This window comes from Mus caroli, unplaced genomic scaffold, assembly GCF_978045245.1.
Source record: "Mus caroli unplaced genomic scaffold, Mus_caroli_1 scaffold_14, whole genome shotgun sequence".
Classification (NCBI taxonomy): domain Eukaryota; kingdom Metazoa; phylum Chordata; class Mammalia; order Rodentia; family Muridae; genus Mus; species Mus caroli.
The window spans coordinates 22005207-22028661 of record NW_028227269.1 but is presented as its reverse complement, the minus strand read 5'-3'; the positions used below and the strand labels follow the sequence as shown (position 1 = coordinate 22028661).

General features: G+C 43.5%; 1 protein-coding gene across 1 annotated transcript; it reads left to right on the top strand.

Moving 5' to 3' along the window:
• On the top strand, positions 1-23390 carry LOC147001203 (uncharacterized). Its single transcript, XM_085830253.1, is given in 5 exon segments — positions 1-411; positions 19218-19344; positions 19547-19607; positions 20904-22278; positions 22280-23390. Coding segments are annotated over 5 exon segments (1767 nt in total). The 5' UTR covers positions 1-285; the 3' UTR covers positions 22358-23390.
• Positions 23391-23455: the final 65 nt, after the last annotated feature.

The window sequence follows — 23455 nt, the reverse complement described above, 5'->3', positions numbered from 1 at the left end:
CGTCCCGGACAGAGGCTTGGTGGCGCTTCCTTCCCGCTGACTGTGCTACCCCGCGTTTGGGCTCCTTTGGGAGGACTCGGAAGCTGCGGCTCCCGGAGCACAGCGGGCAGAGCTGCGGGCTGCACGCGCCCCTGCTGCCACCGGGCCTCCCGCGGTGGCTCCCGCGCCCCGCGGCGACTTCCGCACCCACGCTTCCCTTTGTTCAAGTCCCCGAGCGGCGGCGGGGTCGGAGCCCGCGCCCTGGGCGACTGAGGCGGCCGCAGTCCGCGCCCCGGCGCCCTGGCGATGCCGGACCAGATCTCCGTGTCGGAATTCGTGGCCGAGACCCAGGAGGACTACAAGGCGCCCACGGCCTCTAGCTTCACCACGCGCACGGCCCAGTGCGGGAACACCGTGGCGGCCATCGAGGAGGTGAGCGGTAGCGTCGCCCGCGCCAGGCGGGAGGCAAGGGTCGCGGGGATCTCGCTGCGTCCTGGGGACCCGCTAGGCTTCCGCGCCTGGTGCCCGATACCCAGTGCTCTCCGCCTGCGCCAACACCCGGGAAAAGGTTCTGGTCCCCCAAAGCCGGACGCAGCCGGACCAGCAGTGCCCGACACAGAAGCCCTTTGTTCCCTGCTCTAGGGAGAGGCTGCTTGGCCACCTTGGGCCTTTTTTTGGGAACGCTTCTGTCTGTTCCCATTTCCCTCGCAGGGTTTCAGGTTCTTTGCTCCCATCCTCGGAGAGGTCAATTTCGGCTGCAGAGTCTGTGGCAGCTTCAAGCCGGGGAACCCTGCGAGCTCTGCGGCCCCCGAGTGATGGCTCTCCCTGCGTGGTCCTCTCCAACTTGTTCCGGAAGTAGCCCGGCGGGGGCAGCTGTGGCTTCTGAGCCAATATGTAGAGCAGATTCAGGGACCCCTTATCTCAATTCCCACTACGTGCCACAGAGCAGCGCTGTGGGATGTGGAGAATGGTCTCTTTGAGGTCCAAAAGGTCTTTGGTGGCCGCTTCTGGGCTACCTGTGTAGTGCCTGTTGACAGTATGATCAGCTCCTGTGCCCTTAACCTGGAAAGGGTCTGCATAGTCATTGTATTGAGTGGCTAAGCAGAGAGCTCTCCAGATCCTGGGGAAGAGGGATTGCGAGAAGGAAGCAGTTTGGGTTGAAAATTGAAGCAGGCTTGGAAGAGGCTGTGTGAGTCCAGAGACCACGGCTGTCCATAGCTTGGGAAAGCCTCACTTACATCATTTTCTTTACCTCCCCAACAGAATTTAGAGTTTCGTGTTTTCAGCTCTGTGTTTCCAACTGGACTCACAAAAGGTAGCTGGAGAACGAGACACACGTGTGTAGCAGAAGTGAACCGATGACTACATTTCTTTTGCTTAGAATTTTAAGATCAAGGTAGACATTTTAAAATACTCTTGCCAGAGGTTGGTGTTTGGAGAGCTTTTAAATTAAGCTATATCATTACATCCTTTCCCGTTGGTTGAACAAAGCATTCGCTATTAGGCTTTGGCTGGGCTGAGAGTGGGGTGGGGGACTAGACTATTATTCTTTCGTGTAAAATATTTGTCTTTGGAGATCTACACAGTCAGGAGTAGACTCAATGGAAAATACTAGGTTCAGCATCCTGCTCTTGGAAGTGAGGTAGGGTATCCGTTCTTCTCCTTCACCCTAGTCCCCTTTCTTTTCTCTCTTCCATCTTCCCAAAGATCTGCTTGTAAATCTTTTGTAGCAAAGTCAGTGAGAGCAGATTGCTTTAGTCCACTTTTGTCAGCCTGGCCTTTAGGTGCCACTGATGCCTTTAATGAGACAGGTGGGGGATGAGGGGGATGAGAGCCCCTCCCCCATGAGGGTCCTTGAAAAGCACTAGGAAGATAGTCACAGTGTTTTGAAAATACATCATTAATGCTTATGATATTAATTACATCCAAAAAGGTAGGATTCCCTCTGTGGAAAGGACACTTGTGTGTGATGTCCTTAAAAGACAGCCCATGTTTATAAAGCTAGGACACTTCTCTCATTGTATTGAATCAGTTAGGTATCAGTAATACTGGCAGATGTTGGAAAGCCTGGCAAATAGGAGTTGCAATTAAAGTAGGCATGGCCTCTCACTGATTAATTTTAGTTTATTTTGGATGAACCCAAAGCTGCTTTTCCATGCAGTGCAGGAGATTACCCAAGAGCTCAGTTACTGAGTAGATTAAAGAGAGACTGGATTTGGTTTTTCTATCAAATTGCGGCTGGCTTCACTCAGCCTCCAAAGCAGAAAATGGATTTGATTTGGAAACAGGGAAAACCTGAACTCTTTGCAGGCTTATCTCATTTTAAGTGAGGCCAGCATCCACTCTAAGATAATAGTGTGTATGAACTGATTTGAAGGGTGAAAGGACTCAGTGTGGATTACTTAAAATAATACTTTCTTTCTCCTCCTACATTATTTAATGTTTACTTCCAAAACAAAAAGTTGTTCTTTGTCTAGTGTAATAACACACCATGTTTACAATACTTAGACTTTAAGCAAATGTTTTTTTATGGTCAGATGAGACATTAGGGTAGGTTTTGTGATACAAAAAGTTATGCATTTCATAGAAATACAACTAAAAAAATAAGTCCCTGGTCTTCTACTTAAATGAGTTATGGAATAGGTAAACTTATCTAATTAACTTTGGCAAACCTGATTGCTCCCAATGGAGACTATGTTTAGCTGTTGTCATTTTCTGACTGAAATCGGCTTTCTTGACTGCACACCTGTAGCTAGAATGTCAGTAGTTAGCCAGTGCCTGACCTGTATTACAGGTATCAAACTGTTGTGTTTAATCTCTATCCCTGCTGTGCAGATAAGGAATTTGAGGCTAGGAGATTAGTTCAGGTTATAGACACAGCAAGTGGAGTTTAAACTTGGCTGGATGCTGCTTTCTCAAACTGCATGGCTTTGTGTAATGCTTAGTGATGGTGCATTCTCAAAACTGCCCATAGCTAGATCAGCCACCTCCAAGTCAGGCTCCCTCACTTTCCATTTGTATGAATTGGGATGAGACCCTAACCGCCCATTTATACTTTTACCGTTTTCCGTCCAGTTCACAGTCTAGATAATCATGTCTATTTCTGAAGGTTCTGGTACAGTACCCAGTAGACTTAGTAAATGGTAGCTGCTTTACCAGATTTCACTGTAGTTACTGTATAGACCCTGGAATGAGAATGGAGCAGGGGAGAAGAAAATGGATGAAGGTGTGCATATAAATGGAAATTGTTGTCCCTCCCCCTAGGTGTGCCTGTGTGTGGATGGGTTTGTGTGTGTGTGTGTGTGTGTGTGTGTGTGTGTGTGTGTGATGTTCTCCTGTGCTGACCGAGGCCAGAGGCTGAACTTGCAAAGCTTTCCTGAATCAGTTCCCCACAGCCTGTCTCTGCTTCCCCTGAATCCTGGGGATCCCCATGCAGGTTCACAGGCTTGTGCAGCAAGCACCTGACACCCTAAGCTGCCTTCCCAGCCCCCATGCATTCTCTCTAAGGAACTTATTGTCTTGGTAACAGGTGAGAGTGTAGGTGGTTTGAAACTTTTCACTTCCTGATGACTTTCTCTGGGTGACTTACTTTGCACAGTTTGCAAAGTGCAGAAGCGCAACTGGTGTCAGCTTTGTGCTTTGGAAATAAGGGAGAAAATAAGTAGTTGTGGCATAAATCTGAAAACTGAACCCCGCCATCCCCCACCCTCTTCCCAGCTTTGATTTTTATATCTTAGTTTATTTAAGCCTTTGGTTACTTCAAAATACTCTGGAAATAGAGAAACATTGTGTGCATTCTTGGGACACTCCTGTTGTTTGTTAGGGCTTCTTCATAGCTCCATTCATTCCTACCCTGTTTATTTGGCATTGATGTAGTTTTAAAAAAAAATTTGATATTGACTCTTAAGTATCAAAATTTAACTTTTTCCTTCCATGGCCATGAGTCTCTTATTCTGTTGTTCTTGGTTACCTTGGAAATCGCTTTGCTGTTTTAACTGCAAAAGGAGAATGAACATCTGGACTGTACAGACTCCCAGGGGGATGTTGTTCATGGGGCCAGGCTCCGCCCAGCATTTCCAGTGGGAACTGGCCTTGCATTTGATTCTGAGTTGTAGTCCTTTGTGACTTGTTTGTAAACCAGCGCCTTCAGAATCCCAGGCTAACAGATTTTGAATCTATGGTCAGAAGGATGCCCCCTTTTTCTCAGTGTATCCTTGGAAGGGAGTAGGTTAACAGGCAATCATTTTATGCTGCCCTGAAATCTGAATTGGTGTCTCTGGAACGTTTTGAATCAGTTAGGGTGGAATTGGTTTCCCTCCAGCTGAACTCAATTTCTCTTTTATGATTAGTAGTGCAGTTACTATGATACCACTCCTTGTGCATCCCAGCTCTTGCTGTGGTTCATTTGGGACCTGCTGCTGTGTGTTAGGTGAAGGGATTAGACATCTCTTCTCTTTGAAAGAATCTGTGGTTCCGTGGGGAGAAACCGACTCTCCAGGCAGATCAGTGACGTGAGGCCATGTCTGTGAGAGCATCTATGGCGATGATATACAGAACAGGAAGACTGGGACTGCTTACATGTGATCAGAGCATCTATGGTGATGATATTGAGAACAGGAAGACTGGGACTGCTTACATGTGATCAGAGAATCTATGGCCATGATATAGAGAACAGGAAGACTGGAACTGCTTACATATGATCAGGGATGTGGATGAAAGGGCCTTGAATGGAAGCCTGGTGTAAGAGGCTCCAAGGTGGTTTAATCCAGTCTTCCATATCTGTGTCCCTACCTTAGGGAAATATTTATCCACTCTTGGGCTGGTGATCAACTAGGCCTTTGGTGGAATTTTCCTATCCATCCAGACTGCAGAAGGCTCCTTAGGCCAAGAATTTACAGAGGCCTTTCATGGTGGGGAATTGCACTTTTGGCTTTTGGTCAGCATTGTAGCCCAAGAATGAAGTCAGCTCTTTGCTAACATTACTCTGTCTCAGATGCTTGGTGGCGACATGGGTTAGTGGCCACTCTGTTGTGTGATGTAGATTCAGGACTTTGTTCTCCATACTTGCAGGAAGTCCTGTTGATGAGCACAGTTTTAGGTCCTTGCAACTCCAAAATGCTTCACCTGACAGCACCAGTCAGTGTGGTGTGGAACTTGCAGAGCCTCAGGTTCCATGGCAGAGCTGTGGAAATAATGTGTGCATTTTAACAGCACTCTCAGGAGCAGTGTGTGCACCAGGGTTTGAAAGTACTGTTGTAGGCTGCCCTGAGTCCTGGCTGTGTTCAGAGTTGCCGCGTGGGGGAGGGGGTGTCTGTGGACTGGAAGAACCTGGTTCTGTCTCCTAAATTCTGATTTCATATGATTTGGGTGAGGCCTGGAGCTTTTATATTTGTAAAAGGCTCCTCCCTAGTTGATAATCACTGATAGACAGGTGATTATGTCATGTTGTGTGCCAGGAAGTGATAAGTCAAGGTTATGCATAACTTGGGGAAAGGATGTGGTTTTGGAAGGGAGGAAACTGAAGTCTCTGGAGAGGTGACCTTTGAGCAGTCTGAAATGTAGAGGCTGCCTGCTTGCAAAGACCTGGGGAAAGAGGAGTCCTGGAAAAGGCCTGAGGTGTGAGTATCAGGGCAGAGAGAAGGCCTGTGATCAGAGGTGAGGGAGAGCAGAGGGGCCTGTGTGGAGGGGTGGCTTAGGTCCAGATAGCACTGGGCTTTACCTTGGGGAGAGAATTTGCACTTTGGCTGTGGAATGGTGCGAAGCTGTTAGAGGGTGTGGGGCTCAGACTCCTATGGTCTGATTTCCTCTTTAGGATTTACTTTTTATTGATTTGTATCTGTGTGTGACACTCAGAATGCAGATGTCCTTAGAGCTTATGCAGCCAGAGTAGTAGGCAGCTGTGAATTTCTTGGTTGTGGGTGCTGGGAATGAAACTTGGAACCTCCAGAAGAGCAGGAAGTTCTCTTACAATAAACCATTTCTCCAGCCACTGCTTCACAGTTTAAAGACATTTCTTTTTTTTTTTTTTTTTTTTTTTTTTTTTGGTTTTTCGAGACAGGGTTTCTCTGTGTAGCCCTGGCTGTCCTGGCACTCACTTTGTAGACCAGGCTGGCCTCGAACTCAGAAATCCGCCTGCCTCTGCCTCCCGAGTGCTGGGATTAAAGGCGTGCACCACTACGCCCGGCTTAAAGACATTTCAGTGCTTGTTCCTAGTCCCAGGAGAAAGGTGGGGAGACCAGCAAGGGAGTAGGGGTTCATTTGGGTGCTACGGTGGTGGCAGTGCTGAAGTGTCCTTTGAACTGGGTGTCATTCCCTGGTACTTGAAGCATGGGTCTCCTATCATCCCCAAGGTAAAAGTGGCACTGTCCAGCATGCCTTAGTGGTAGAGACCAGGTCTACTGTAAAGATTGACTGGCTGGAGGACTTGTATTGAAAGCAGTCTTTTTTGTTTTTGTTTTTTGTTTGTTTGTTTGTTTTTGGTTTTGGGTGTTTTTTTTTGGGGGGGGTTCAAGACAGGTTTTCTCTGTATAGCCCTGGGGGTCCTGGAACTCACTTAGTAGACCAGTCTGGCCTCGAACCCAGGAATCCACCTGGGTCTACCTCCTGAGTGCTGGTATTAAAGATGTGTACCACCACACCTGGCTATAACTAGCATTTTTATGAACTTTAATTCTATGTTAAGAAAATGTGCTTTTGCCAGTTGGTTGCCTAATACCAAATGGTCAGCACCGAAGCCAGACATATAAATAATTTTATACAGATTGTGCAGGCTGTGTTTACATATTTAGGGAATATACATGTATGTATAAAATAACAAATGAAAAGAGAGGTTATGAATTTGAAAGAGAGGAAGCAGGGATATGTGGGTTGGTTTGGAGAATAGAAACGATGAGATTATATTACAATTTCAAAAATAAAGAAAAGTAATTGTAAAGTAAGAAAGCATTAAATGGGCTTATTTAAGTTTATTTCTTTTTGGGAGAGGTCATATAGGCACCATGGAGTCATGTGACTCTGGGTTTCAGCAGGTGACAAAACAGGAGTTTTGACCACTCTGGTTGGTTCTTCAATGTCCTTTCACTGTACAGAGGTGGTTTTCCTTAGTGCAAGCTAGTGTCCATTGAGTCTGTGCAGGCAAGCTTCCATTGTTGTTAACTTAGAGGAGCCAAGACTGACAACTCCAGAGATATCAAGTGCTAACCCCTGGGGAGGCATTAGAGGCCCTTTTTTAGAGGCTTTTCTTTTCTTGTTTTACTTTTTAGTCAGGGCTTCAGGGTTGCCTTGAACTCTATGTACCAAATATACCTTTGGATTTCAGATCCTCCTGCCTCTGCCTCCACCTTTGAAGGCTGCAATTACAGCATGTGTTATCATGTTTGTTTTATGTGGTGCCAGGGATCAAACCCTGAGCCTCTTGAATGCCAGGCAAACATTCTACCAACTGAGCTGCCTCTGTAACCTCTAGAGGCGTTTACTGAGAGGCCTTCACTGCCACAGAGTGAGTTGTCTAATAATATACCTGGTCCCTTAGGGCTGTGGGTTCCAAAAAACCATCTGGGTTGTGTACATAAAGGCCTCATAGTGAATGACTCAGGCTGGGTCTTCGAGGCCAGGAGATCTGTGTGTGGTGGCTGCTCTTCTTAGAGGGGCACAAGCTAAACCATGCCAATTAAGGTAACTGTTAGGGACAGACCTTCCACCTAGGGCTGTCCTAATCATCAGGATCCATTCTTCTCAGATCAAAGAAAAAGTCTCCAAAACTAATGCCCACAGGAACATGGCAGAAGAGGGGGTACAAAGAGCATCAGAGGACACATTTGGTAAAACACTTGCTTTCTGGATATAATGTGACCATTGCATCCTGGGCAGTGCCATTCCATTTATATGCACAAGATTCAGCCTAACAGATATTGAGTAATATTCCATCAGGCAGCACTAAGTGACCTTAGTAACGATGGTGATGGTGATGAAGAAGGAGAAGGAGGAGGAAGATGAGGAAGAAGAGAAGAGGAAGAAGAAGAGGAGGAGGGGATGGAGAGGGAGGAGAAATGGGGGAACTAGGAGGAAAAAGAAGACACAATGGAGACATGAAGGTGCAAGTGTCAGAGAGGATGTAGGTAGAGGTAGGAATGAGAGATAGAAACAATCAAGATATACTGTGTGTGAAAGACCCACAACATGAGGACTCCCCCACGTTCTGACTCAGGAGAGGCGACACCCCAAATCACACAAGAAACAGTCTTGCTGCAACTGCAAGAGGATTTTTATTCGAGAGCGTTCTCGGGCCCATGGTCATACACCACGCAGGGGTAGAGGACCATGGCGCCCTGAGTAGCTGAGTAAGGGGGTATTTAAAGGAAGAAACCACAATTCATGGAGGTGGGGAGGGCGTTGTTGGAAAATACCAAAAATACCAGTTAAGAGTCACAAGGAAGTATAAAGTCACAAGTGTCAGGTTATCTCTCAAGACAGTTTCTAAGAGCCCCTAACAATCTAAGAGCCCCTAAAGATAGCACATTTGCATTGCAGGTTCCAGTAATGGTCAGGGTGCCATTCTTTGAATTGAACCCAGGAAGAGGGTAGGTGGAGGAATGTCGCTATCTGTTTTATGACCAGCACCTGGAGCACTAAGCCACAAAGGCTACACTCCCAAGCCTGGGCCCAAAAGCCTCGATTTTGTTTTTACTTTGCTATACTTTTTTAATACTTCTTCATTTGCACATATGAAATTGTCAAAGAATAAATTAATAACAAATAAATAATAAACCTTCCAGTTCAGCTCACCCCTGCTTCCTGACCATTGTCTTGCCTCTAACAACCCTAACACTAAGAACCCTAATCCTAACCGTAACCCTCTAATAGGCTAACCCTAAGTCTAACCCTGCTTACTGTGAGGGAAATGTGTTCATTATACCTTTTGAAGTGAGAAACCATTTCTTATTCTTGATCTTTTGAGATCATCAGATCCACTTTCAGTCTAGGCAATAGATTCTTTTGGCATCCTACATACATAAAAGACAATGAACAGGGTTGTTCTTTCATTTTTTATACTTGCCCTATTTTTGTATTTTAGAAAAGGTGATTTGCTAGTTTGATTTTTAAAATTGGCATTGGAAAGTACTTATTTCTTCAGAATTCTGGTACATAGTGAATATCAGCTGTAATATCCTGCAACATGAGATAACCTGTCCGTGATTTTTCTAAGTTCCCTTGGCCAAGAACCTTTCTATTATAGACATTAGAGAGACATTCTATTAAATTTCCTTTCTGTATCCACAGAGAAATTCATTCTGATTTGAGATATGTTTATCTAGAGAACCTGTCCTAATACAACTGTGGCTTTTCTCTACTTTGCCACTGATGCTGATGTGCTGGCTAACAAGAGGGCTCAACAGTGTTTCCCTTACGTTTGTGGCTTTCCTCCCAGGGTTGGTTGGTTCCTATCATCTGGGAAAGGGAGCTGCAGTCTCCCTGAGCCCAGCACTGAGCCACAAACAAAACTCTTGTTTCCTAAAATCCCTCTTTAATGTTCATTGCCTGGGCACCCTCTCACTCAGATTGATAACCCCACTGCACCTTGGGTAATGGGCTATGCATGCTCTTCCCCTGGATTTCAGGAAGAAGAAGGCAAGTGATGTGAGGCAAGCTCAGGCAAGGTCTGAAGTCAGGTCCTGGTAATGGAGGATCATTACTGCAAGCTCAGGCAAGGTCTGAAGTCAGGTCCTGGTAATGGAGGATCATTACTCACAGTGGGCAGGAGCAGGCAGCTGGCTAGCCTGAGCTGGAATGTGTTGGCAACTAAAAGGGGGAAGAAAGGAAAGGGGGGGGGGAGGCCCACGCTCTGCCAGAGTTCCACCTATGCTCTGGACAGAGATGTGGGAGAGCTGCCATTCACTTTCAACTCAGCCCTGGGTGTGCATCTAAGCCTTTGACCCACTCTTTGGGTCTGAACAAGGGGCAGCCCAACCTGGGAGCCCCAGGGCTACTTTTCTAAAGCACTGGAGTTATGGGAGAGAGGGATGAGGGATGAGAGGTTCCCACACCTGTGAGAGTGAGCACAGTGGATCTGCAGTGGAGCACATGAAGGCCTTCCATCTGGAGAGTAGAAAGGGCTCATTACAAGAAAGCCTATCCCATCCTCCAAGGGCAGTGGGCCTTGATTAACAGAGACATTCTATAGTTTTAGAGCTTTATTATAGAAAGGCAGGGAGAAGGAGAGAAGGTAGAAGAGAGAGAGAGAGAGAGGCCCCCCTAGAAGGCTAGAAGGGGGAAGGCTAGATAGAAAGAGAGTAAGAGGGAGAGAGGAGAGGAGAGGAGAGGAGAGGTCAAAGAGAAAGGAAAGAGGAGAGAGGAGTGCAAGAAGTGAGAGGTAAGAGAACAAAGGAGTGAGAGCAAGAGAGATAGGCGGGGCTGAACAGCCCTTTTTATGGTCTTTACTGTTGCTAGGTAACTGGGGAGGAGTTTAGCCTGAAGGTCAGAAGCTTGGGACTTTGCCTACTTGACTTTTAGCCAGGCTTCTCTTGTGGTGGCTGGGGTGGGGGTGGGGGACAGTAACTTAGGCAGGAGCCTGAGTTCCAGAAGCATGAGGGAATTGATGCCTTCCTTGTCAAGTAAGTGAATTATCACTGTCCCGGGGTTCAGACCTCAGCTCAACTGGAGACCAACCTGTCTGTGCATAGCCCAATGCCCCACATGAATGTTGAGTTCTCCCCCAGAGCTGGGAGGGGTGAGAGTCCTCTTGGGGGACTGGCTCAAATGCTAATGTAGTGCAAACCACACTTGAGATCTGGAAAAGGTGTGGCCATGGACATGAAGCACACTTTAACCTTGAGGAAGGGTGAGACCCACTGGCCAATCAAGATCTCCACAGGCAGACCTGCCAGTCAGTCAGGAGGCGGGATCTTCCGGGTGCCTTTCCCCAGGTTCACTGTGGCTGTGCAGGCTTGAATGGTTCTCTGTGTCCTGCTCTGAGCTCTGCTGTTGGGTGCTGTGAGAGGACCTCAGGGAAGCTCTGAATTCCAGGCATGGTGAGCACAGGGTTACTGCCCACAGAGGGTAGGGGCAGGGTGCTGAGCAGTGGAAGCTGGGGTGGTGAGTCCTCTCTGGGGCTGGATGGGAAGTATAAGTCATATGTGAGCACCTGTGAGGTCTCTCGTGTTGCTTCTCACTTGCTCCATCAGGGGTGACCTCTGAATAACTTCCCCATCATTGCCCAAATCCTTTGGACCTTAGTTAGGCTGGCTTGTGAAAACAAGGGTGGTTTCTTTGAGTCTGTAGCACACATGTCTAAACCCCTTTGTCTTTTAGTATACATTAAGAAGACAGGTAAAAATCTAATAGGTCTGATTTCATACATTATACTTGTTTTTGTTTTGTTTAGGTTTTGTTAATTTTTTTTCTGTTGCAGTTTTTTCATATTTTTTACATCATATGTTTAGTGAGTTGAATATTATTTGGGAAAGGGACTTTAATAATTTCAGAATTTTTTTGTGGTTTTATTGAAAAATGATAAACCTCTGAGTTGATATTCTTCTATTCCAATCGTTTGTAATTTTCGCCATCACATATTTTGTAGAAGTCCTAGTTGTTTATTGCCATGAAACTTTTAGAATCCACATTTTTTGACTGAGATATCAATTTTTTCTCTTCCTCTCGAATCCCTGAGATTCTGTCTTCCTTTCCTGTTCTGTGGGTGAAACTTGCCTCTGTAGTTGTCAGGTAATCTCATGTCCTGCTCTTAGGGACTTAGCAACTGCTTATGTCATTTCCTGCCTCCATCCCCTGTGTCTGTTGTCAGGCGTGCTTTATATACATGGACCACCAGCTATAGCAGATCTCTATTTTTGTTCCCTGTCCCTGTTCTCTGCACATGCACACTCTCTGTCATCTCTCCCCTCATGGCTCTCTTTCTCCTCCCTGTCTGTGTGTCTGTCTGCAGGTCCTCTTGTGTATTTCTATCCCTTCCCCAGGTTCTCACTCCTCTCCCTTCCCCCAAACAACCTCTTTTGCACTTTATCTGTTGCATGCTTTAATTTCTCAGACCTGCTGTGATGGAATAGCTTGGATTTCTTGGTTGCAATTGTTCCTGGCTGTTACTCTCTATGTTGCTATGCTGGTGTGTAGCCATCTCTGTTTGGGTGATTATTGACCTAGGTACTGGCCTCTGGGTTTGTCTTTTTGGGTGGGAGTTTTGTTCCTGGGTTACTGTTTGATACATGGATTTGAAGAGAGTGTTCACTGACAGTTTCCTAGTTTACTGACCTATTTGGTGAGTATGGTCAACAGGGGATGCTTTGTGATATTAAAAGCTGGGAGAAGCAATAGGCAGGAACAGAAGATCTTAGTAATCCACAAGGAGACATAGTCAGGAGAGAGATCAAGCAGCCCATGGTGTTTAATACAATGTTGGAACAACTGGGAAAATTGAATCTGGGGTAAAAAATCAATCATGAAGTTGATCTATGGAAGCTTACCTTGTGTCCTTTCAGGCATGGAATGTGGTTGAACAGGGAGTATCTGCCCAAGTGGGGGCTGAGACACAGGGATGAGGCAGGAATGGATGGACAGGTGGGGATTGTCTATGGTGTCTATAGGAGTCTTGCACAGGAGGAGAGGAAAATTACACTGCTACTCTTTTCCAGTGTTAAGGGTAGCTGATATTAGGGTCTGCAGTAACAGATAGTGTGGTAGGTCTTTGGACAAAGTCTAGTCTACAGACAGGCATGGTTGTGGTTAACCAGGAGTTTCTGTCGATAATCAGGGGCTCGGCAACAGAGATGAGTTTGTAAATCCCAAACAGTTTGCTTTTTGAGAATGTACATTTGTACATTCCAGCAAAAATCCCATGACAAAATCCCCTTATCAACAGCCAGTTAAGGTACATCAGCAGGGTCAAGCTACCTAGAGATAACTAAGACCTCCTATAGAAAACAAAAACAAAAACAGCTTACCCATCATGGCTGTCAGATTTTTTTGCCCCCCTTGCTTGGTTCCTGCACATTATGTCAGACATACAGTTTTCAAAATATTACAATGCTGATTTGTATGCAAACTCCCCACTCTTGTTGTAACTACAATAAATACTCAAAACCTCTAGACTTGATCTCTCAGTTTGTACCTAATGGGAGTTTGACTGCTGAGAGTCCTTGTTACTGAGCTCATAAAAAAGACCTCTGTTTATTTGCATTGCAATAGGCTCTGTGCTGGTCATTGCAGTTTCTGTGAGTTAGGCATAAAACCTTGATGCTTTGACTGGAACCCCAAGACCCTCAGGACTCCCATCGGAAGGGTTGAGAGACCGCTGTTAGGATGTGTCATTGCTGTTCTTTGTATCAGTGACCTGTCTGTCAGAAATGTGTCTGTGTACCTTGGTTTTTTGATTTTTCTTGAGTACTTGTGGAGTGAGATGAACATAGTGAATGTGGAACTCCAGTGAAGTGGAAATGCTGGAGAGTCCTAGCTACAAAGGGCTAGGAAGATGTTCCAGGCCCTGGAACAGGGGTTGTATGCCCCTGGTCTTAATTTCTGGGAAGTTACAGTAGTCTTGGAACCCTGCTCCATGGCTCACAGCTGCCATTCTGTCTTCATTTTCTCCTCTGTACAAGTGGTGGAATCTGCTGCTTAGCCTTCACTGCCCCCTTGTGGCCCTCTATTATGTGTGTGCCACTTTAGTATTCTCTTACTGAGAGAGGAAGTGAGACTGATTCCATCCCAATTGATATAGTTACTCACCTTCCACCTTGGGTTAAATCCCTCTAATCAAGAGGACCTGTACCCATTAAATTGCCCCTGACAGAGAGCTCTTTATGACAGCATTCAGGGCAAAATCAGACTCTGCAAAACAGGGTGGAAAGGACAAAGACCTCATTTTGCCCCCTTCTAAACAACCCTGTTCTCAGTCTCTATGTGACTCTGTAGTTTTGAACTTGGAGCTGTCAGTGTATGGGAGGTTGTTTTTCATCCCTTCCAGCAAAGTTAGCATATTTTCCTTAGACCAGCAATCTTATTTCCAGGTCTGTGGGCAATCTGCTCCTCTATTCACCTTCCAGCTGTTTGGCCACCTCTTTGGTCTCCCTGGCCTGGGAATCCAGGGTTAAGGACACCTTACCACAGGGCAGTGCAGCCTCCCTTCTCCCCATTCCATCGTATCCTTCCATGCTCTGAGCCAGTAACCCTTCCCATTTTATCCTGGCTCAGACACTACTCCAACTCCCTGATGTGGTGGCAGGGGTCCTGTAATTGATATGGTTAGATCTTTGGTTTTGGAGTTTTACAACTTTCTCATTTATTATTGTCTCTGTGTCATAGTTGTTTTAACTCAACATTTCAGACTACAGTCATCTGAAGGAGCCTCAGTTGCAGGTGTGCCCTCATCAGAATGGCTGGTTTCTATGTCTCTGAGAGATAGTGTTGATAATTAATATAGGAAGACTCTTCCATGAAGAGTGGCAATATTGGGAAGCAAGTGGACATGGGTTGGATGAGAGAGCTAGGTGAGCATTGTAGCCTCCTGTGGCCATGTGAACTGGGTTCCCCTGAAAGGCAGCCCGGGGCTGAAAGAGATCAGAGGGCAACAAAAGAATGAGGCCAAGACAAACCTTTCTGTTCAAAGCCTCTGAAGTTTACTGAGAGTCCCTGCTTATAAAGAGGGTAGGCCCATCATCTGCCAGCCCATTCTTTGTGCCTGGAGCCAGCCCATAGGCGATCTATAGGGCTTGTCTCCAGATAGTCTCCAGGACCTTTCAGCAGGAAGCAGAGTATTGGAGAAGAGCAAATAGAGCCATCAAGGTCAGAAGTCTCTACCCTAGGTGTACTGGCTAGTTTTATGTGTCAACTTGACCAGCTGGAGTTATCACAGAAAAAGGAGCTTCAGTTGAGGAAATGCCTCCATGAGATCCAACTGTAAGGCATTTTCCCCATTAGTGATCAAGGGGGAAAGGCCCCTTGTGGGTGGGACCATCTCTGGGCTGGTAGTCTTGGTTCTGTAAGAGAGGAGGCTGAGCAAGCCAGGGGAGGCAAGCCAGTAATGAACATCCCTCCATGGCCTCTGCATCAGCTCCTGCTTTCTGACCTGCTTGAGTTCCAGTCCTGACTTCCTTGGTGATGAACCAGTATTGAAGTGTAAGGCGAATAAACCCTTTCCTCCCCAACTTGCTTCTTGGTCATGATTTTTGTTTAGGAATAGAAACCCTGACTAAGACACTAGGTAATCTCCTTCTTAATGGCAGCAAGGTCAAAGTCTAGCTCAGCCTGCTTCAAGGCTGAGGGAGGCTACAGAGCATGAGAGAGTGACCAAGCAAGAAAGCAAGGCAGGAAGTAGTGTTTGTCAAATATTTTTGCCTTCATTTTCTAGCTTCAGTTTCTAGTCTGAGCTCTTTCTAGTCAGAGATCTGACAGAACCGTGTAAAACAAACATTTATTACCTGAGATGCTTCTGCTCAGAGGAAACCATCACAGCAGCAGAGCTGCAAGGTAGAACAACAACAATAACAGCAACAACAGCAATTGTTTCAAAAGCTGATTTTGCTGCTGGACAGAATCTCTGGTCTCTTTTGAAGGAATATGGAAAATATCAGAAATTGAGATGGCAAAAGTCATAGAAAGCTGTACATGGAGCTTAATCGGTTCTTCCTGTAGGGTCTGGAAGATTGGAGTGTTGACAGTAATGCAGCCACACGAAGTTGAGATCATACTATTTCAGTGGAAAATAGACTGAAAACTTTAGGAAGAAGTCATTTGTGTGATATTTTAGCAAAAAAAAAAAAAAAAATTTTTGTACTTGGCTTATTCCCTGAAATATTGAGTATTGAGTAAAATTATTGCTTGATTTGTATATTTTTATTCTATTGATATGTTTTTGTTCAATCTTCCTATTTCTTTACTCAATTTACATTCTAATCGGTACAACCACCCCATTCCACCTTCCACAGTCCCTCATCACTGACTCCCTTTTATCTCCCCATGGAGGGTGGGAACCTCTTGAGTATCCCCCAACTATGGCATGTCAAGTCTCTGCAGGGTTAGACACATCCTTTCCCACTGAGGTCAGACAAAGCAGCCCAGTTAGGGAAACAGTTTGGACAGACAGGAACAGCTTAAGGGACATGCCCTGCTCTGGATGTTGGGGACCCCATGAAGACTGAGCAGCATATCCACTACATATATGGCGGGGGCCTCCATCCCAGCCTGTGTGTGCTCTTTGGTTGGTGGCTCCATCTCTGAGAGTCTCCTAGGTTCTGGGTTATTTGACTCTGAGGGTCTTCTCATGGACTTCCTATTCCTTCAGAGGCCGTCAATTCTTTCCCTAACTCTTTTAAAATACTCCCTGAGCCCTGTCCAATGTTAGGCTGTGGGTCTCTGCATATGTTTCAGTCAGATGCTGGATGGAGACACTCAGAGGGCAATGATGCTAAGCTACTATCTGCAAGTATAACAAATTATCCTCAGTAATGCCAGCCTTGGTGCTTGCCCAAGAGATGGGTTACCAGTTGGGTCGGGTATAGTTTGGCCATTCCCTCAGTCTCTGTTTCAACTTTGTGCCTGCCTTACTTGCAGACAGAACAAATTTTGGGAGAAAAGGTTTTTGGTTTTTTTGGTGTACTGAACACTTCACTGGTGGTTCTGCCTGACTACAAGATGTCACCTCTTCATGGTCCATAACTCAATGCTATCTATCTCAGCTAAGATCACTTCCCTAGCCGCATTTGTGCCCTCCCAATCATAGTCTCAGGCACATTCTACAGATGTTCCCACCCTAGCCCTGCTCCCTCCCAGCAAGTGCTGATTTTATTTCATTTTCTTGGCTCTCTGTCCTTCCCTTGTCTCTTACCACACCTGTTCCTAACACTCCCCTTCTACTTTCTTAACTACTGTCCCATCCAGTTTTCTCCCTTCCATCTGCCTCTTCTGTCTCTTTCATACCCCGTTCTGAGTGAGATTCAACCATGCTCATTTGTGCCTTGTCTCGTTTAGTGTCTTTCTGTCTATGAAGTGCAGTGTGGATATTCTGTAGTTATTGTTATTATTCACTTGTAAGTGAGTACGTACATGCATGTCCTTTTGTGCCTGAGTTACCGCATTCCAGATATTAGTTTCTAATTGTACCCATTTCTCTGCAAAATTCATGATGTCCTTGTTTTTTATACCTAAATAGCATCCCATTTTGTAAATGAAACATGTTTTTTGTGTCCACATTTCAGTTGAGGAACATCTGCATTCTGTCCTGTTTCTAACTGTTATACATAAAGTGGCTGTGAACTTAGTGGAGCAAATGCCCTTGTGGGTATATGCCTATGAAGGTACCCTGAGTGTAGCACTTCCTCCTGCTTGCTGTGTTTTAAATTAATGGAAGGAGTATTCACAGTATTTCCTCATCCCAGGATGGAACCTTAAAGAAAACCTGCTGCAAATGTGATCCAAGGGAGGCAGGGTCCATTAATTTAGAAGCCAAACTTCACAGGATCATCCACATTGTGCCGCTTCTAGAAACTGAAAGATGAAAATACCATGGTCATAGATTGTTTCTCTATGGTTTCAGTTTAGCACCACTCCAGCTATCTTTTGACAAAGTCAGGATCCCAGGGAAGACTCTGTGAGAGTTCCTTGCATTTAAGTGGTGAGGTTGATGCTTGAGTTGCATTTTGTGACCACAGGTTGTGGAGAAAACTAACACATTGAGGAATCTGCCATGGAGAGATGCTTACAGGGAGATGAAGTACCCAAACTGAGAGATGTATAAGAAGTTACAGGAAGAGCACCATCTATGCCTTTAGGAATTGAAGTCCAATGTGTTTGAGACAAAGCTATAGGATTTGGTGTTTGCCCTGCTGTTTTTCTTGCCTTTGTCCAATCTTTTCTCTCTATGTGCACATTCCTATCGATTGGAATGGGAGTGGGTATTCAGTGCCATTTTATGTTGGAAAGATATAACTTGCTTTCTGATTTTACAAGATGTGGCTGTCAAGATATTGTCTTGAGTATCAGCAGAGACTTTAGACATTTCAACCATGCAGGAGCCTTTCTAGATTCATCTTGGGGAAGATGAAAGTGTATACACACTCAAAATTTTCCTTTTTCTTTCTTTCATTTTTTGTTTATCCTATAATTTAGATATTCATTATCACCCTGATCACTGTCACTCTAGGTCCCTGCCCACCCAGACTCCCTCCTTCCATTCTCCTCTGTTTCTCCTTTGAGTGGGGTTGGGTCCCCCTGTGTACCCCATGGGCACATAGATTATACTCTGTTTTTTAGAATGGCATATGCTCGTGACATCAATACTGCCTGAGGCTTCAGAGTCATTGGATTCTGAGTGTTGATATTTCCCCAAACTTTTGTGTTTGTTTTGAAATTTTTAAATAAATAGGAGTGTTTTGCCTGTGTGCATGAATATGAATATCATGTGTGCCTCATCCTTGGTGTTGTTGGAAGGTGGGCTCAGAACTCCTGTTCATAAAGCCATGGGTCACGTAAATGCTAGTAATTGACCACCGTTATCTGGAAGACCAGCAAGAGCTTTCCATGGCTGAATTAGCGCTCTCTCCTGCCTCATGTTACTTTTTATGTTCAACACTTATATTACTAATATTTTCATCTGTCCATTAAATGTGCCTTGATTGCTAATAAAGTTTTACTAATGTTGCAGTTTAAAGCGGTACACTTCCTGTTTCTGCTAGATGAGTACAGAAGTGCAGGGAATGTATACTTCTTTGTAGGAACTGTAGTAAACAACTGAGTTCTTTCTATCATTTTGGTCTCTGTGGTTGATTTTTGCAGTGGAGTAAGGGTCTTAATATGTAAACTTTGCTGTCCTGGAATGTGTTACATAGAACAGACAGGGATCCACCTCAGTGACGTATACCTACCCGTGACTCTGGGATTAAAGACATGAACAAATACACCCTGCTTGTCCATGATTTTTCTTGTTAGTGATTTTTCTTACAATTTCTGGGATGTGTCCTCAGTACTGTTGATCTGTTTCACCCTACATCTCCCTCTCAATTGGAATTCCTCTCAAAAGACTTTACCCTATTCATTTAAAATGTTCATAAGCAACACAGGTGAACCTTCAACTCAATTTCCTTTAAAATGTTATGGTACTTAGATTATAACTTCTGTGTCAAGAAGTCAGTGGAGGAAGCACCAGAATTACATGAATATATGGTCAAGGAAGCGTACATTTACTTTACAATGATGTCAGTACCATGCTTTGTGATGTACACATGTATGGGATATTTTAGGATGCAGTGACTTATGATGATGTGCACGTGAACTTCACTGGGGAAGAGTGGAATTTGCTGGATCCTTCCCAGAAGAGTCTCTACAAAGATGTGATGCTGGAGACCTACTGGAACCTCACTGTTATAGGTATGACTGTGAATTTTCTTTTGCTTTTCAAAATAGTGGGAAGACATGTCTCTTGGTGAGTGATGATGCTCTGTTATTTCAATTGAGAACAAGGAAGACTGAGCTGAATAAATAGTGTCCAGTGATGTGAAAATTCACAGTACCTTGAATTTTGCCTTATTTCCAATACTATATCATTCATTTTTCTGGTACTGTCTTTTAGGCTACACTTGGGAAAACCATCATATTGAAAGACATTGTCAAAGTTCAAGAAGAAATGAAAGGTAATTTTCATGTGCAAGCTGATGCAATTATGCCTCTGAGGAAATTTTACTATTTTATGGAAGCTCTAAAGAAAATCAGCAGTGTAAAATGTCAATGCTTCACGTGTAACTATAATTATAATATTCTTTTTTTTAAAGATTTATTTATTTATTATATGTAAGTACACTGTAGCTGTCCTCAGATACTCCAGAAGAGGACATGTGGTTGCCAGGATTTGAACTCAGGACCTTCGGAAGAGCAGTTTGTGCTCTTAACCACTGAGCCATCTCGCCACCCTAATTATAATATTCTTAAAAAAATGTTCTGCCTCGATGTAGTTATCTGATTTATCTATCAATGCATTCCTCAAGAGAAGGAAACATTGCCTTAAGAGATACCGTTATTCAATTTTTACCTCTATTAGACCTATACTGATCTGACAATGTGTATAGACTTATAAGACTTAGATATTGCACATCGAATAGTGATAAATATATATCCAAAACCTTCAGATAAGCAAATAATCCATGGGAAAGTTGGTGATACTCATATTCTTATACTAAAATTGATCATTTGTTTAGGGTACAGTTTATGAGAGTCAAGAGTGTTGTCATAGGAGAAACCTTAATTCATGTATTACATGTCTATGAGGAACAAAAAGTCAAACAGTGTGAATGCAATGTGGAAACCTTTCATCTGTTATTTTTCTTTTAATGTATATATCATGTGTCACAATGGATGAAAGCCATGTGAGCATAGGGATATTGAAAGAAGCAATGTACTGCTTTCTATCCCAGAGCAGTGAGAAAATATGTCAGATTCTGCCTTTGGTAGACATTGTGAATATGAGAAACGTTTGCAATCAATTGGTTTTCTAATTTTACTGGGAACTTCTCCAAGCTCACACTGTACAAAATCTTTATGGGTACTAGGAATTTGGAAATTCTGTTGTTTGTCCTGGTTCACATTCAAATGTGATACAATTCATGCTACAGGGAAAAATTATGAAAGCAATTAGTGTTATAAAGCTCTGGGTTGTTCCATTTTCCTCATATACATGAAATACATCATATAAATATCCCATATAAAACGGATGTTATAAATGTCAGCCATGTAATAACCATCACAGATATCTCGAAAGATGCAAAACAACCCATAATGAGAGAGAACACCATGAACATATAAAGTGATTTAACCAGATGATCTGGTACATCTTTATCAATAGACCAATTTGTAAACTTTATTCATCTTGATGAAATGATTGAACAAGGAAATTAATGTAGTAAACATATCACATGTGCCAATTTTCATTGCAGGTATGTAAGTAATCATAGTGGAGAGAAACTCTATGAATGTAATGAACGTTCTAAAGCCTTTTCATGTCCCAGTCATCTCCAATGTCATATAAGAAGACAAATTGGAGAAAAAACACATGAACATAATCAATGTGGTAAAGCCTTTCCAACACCCAGTCATCTTCAATATCACAAAAGAACCCATACTGGAGAGAAACCATATGAATATCATCAATGTAGTCAAGCCTTTAAAAAATCCAGACATCTTCAACGTCATAAAAGAACACATACTGGAGAGAAATCTTATGAATGTAATCAATGTGGTAAAGCGTTTGCACACCTCAGTAATTTATATCGTCATAAAAGAACACATACTGGAGAGAAACCCTATGAATGTCATCAATGTGGTAAAGCCTTTTCATGTCACAGTCATCTCCAATCTCATAAAAGAACACATACTGGAGAGAAATCTTATGAATGTAATCAATGTGGTAAAGCGTTTGCACACCTCAGTAATTTATATCGTCATAAAAGAACACATACTGGAGAGAAACCCTATGAATGTCATCAATGTGGTAAAGCCTTTTCATGTCACAGTCATCTCCAATCTCATAAAAGAACACATACTGGAGAGAAACCCTATGAATGTCATCAATGTGGTAAAGCCTTTTCATGGCACAGTAATCTCCAATGTCATAAAAGAACACATACTGGAGAGAAACCCTATGAATGTAATCAATGTGGGAAAACCTTTGCAAGACTCTGTAATCTCCAATGTCATAAAAGAACACATACTGGAGAGAAACCCTATGAATGTAATCAATGTGGTAAAGCCTTTGCAGTTCACAATGTTCTCCAATCTCATCAAAGAACACATACTGGAGAGAAACCCTATAAATGTAATCAATGTGGTAAAGCCTTTTCACAATACAGTCCTCTCCAATGTCATAAAAGAACACATACTGGAGAGAAACCCTATGAATGTCATCAATGTGGTAAAGCCTTTTCATGTCACAGTCATCTCCAATCTCATAAAAGAACACATACTGGAGAGAAACCCTATGAATGTAATCAGTGTGGTAAAACCTTTTCACATTTCAGTACTCTCCAATGTCATAAAAGAACACATACTGGAGAGAAACCCTATGAATGTAATCAATGTGGTAAAGCCTTTTCACAAAACAGTCATCTCCAATGTCATAAAAGAAAACATACTGGAGAGAAACCCTATGAATGTAATCAATGTGGTAAAACCTTTGCACGTCACAGTTATCTCCAATGTCATAAAAGAACACATACTGGAGAGAAACCCTATGAATGTAATCATTGTGGTAAAGCCTTTGCAGGTCACAGTTGTCTCCAATATCATAAAAGAACCCATAATGGAGAGAAACCTTCGAAACCTAATCAATGTGATAAAAGACTTTTCACAAAGTTATTGTCTCTATAATCATAAAAGAACCCATATTAGATAGAAACCTCATGAATGTCGTCAGTGTGCTAAAACCTGTGCATATCCCACTTGTCTTCAAAATGTAAAAAAATTCCACACTGGAAAAAAATCTTATGAATGTAATCAATGTGGTAAAGACTTTTTACAACTCTATAGTCTCAATTATTTTTAAAGAAGACATAGAAGACAGAAACCTTAGGAAGGTAATCGGTGGTGTAAAGCATTTGATGTCACGGTCATCTACGATGACATAAAAGATCACATACAAGTGAGAATCCACGTGAATGTTATGAACGTAGTAAAACCTTTGCATGTCAGAGTACTTTAGGCATACACAAGACAAACCACACTGCAGAGAAACCCCAATTTAAATGTTTGCTTTTCTGAGAGTTGGTTTGGTCATGAGATCTGTTCCTAGCCATTGAAAGGCTGAGGGAGAAACCCTCTGAGTATATTTAATATGGGAAAGCCTTTGCACAATTTTGTAGTCATCTTCATCATGGAAGAATTTGAACTGGGTAGAAACATTGTGAATCTATTTAGTATGGTGAAGCTTTTTATTGAGCTTCTTTTTATGTATATTCTTCTTTTTATGAGACTGTTCATACTGGAGACAGATGCTATGAATGTCAGCAGTGTGGTAAAGCCTTTACATTGTTGGGTCCACTGAGGTTCAACACAACTCACACTCCAGGACAATGCAAAGGATAAGAATTTATTGGGCTGGTGGTGGTGGTGCACTCCTTTAATCCTAGCACTCGGGAGACAGATGCAGGCAGATTACTGAGTTTGAGGCCCAACTAGTCTAGTGTGTGTTTCAGGACAGCCAGGGATACACAGTGGAACCCTGTTTGGGAAAACAAAAAAAGGAAAAACAAAAAGAATTTATTGGGATTAAGTCACTACTGATCAGTGAGAGACACAAAAGTATACTCAGAAGTTTATCTTCAAAACCTCACCTCCCACACCCCAACCTGAGACAGAAAGTTGTATAGCTTTCAAACACAAACACCTCAAAGTCCTGGGCCAACTTACAGCTACATTTTGTCCCAAATCAAAACTTATTTTTATTGAATGAGTCAATAAATGGTGATTGCTAACTCCTTGTATTTTGTTGTTG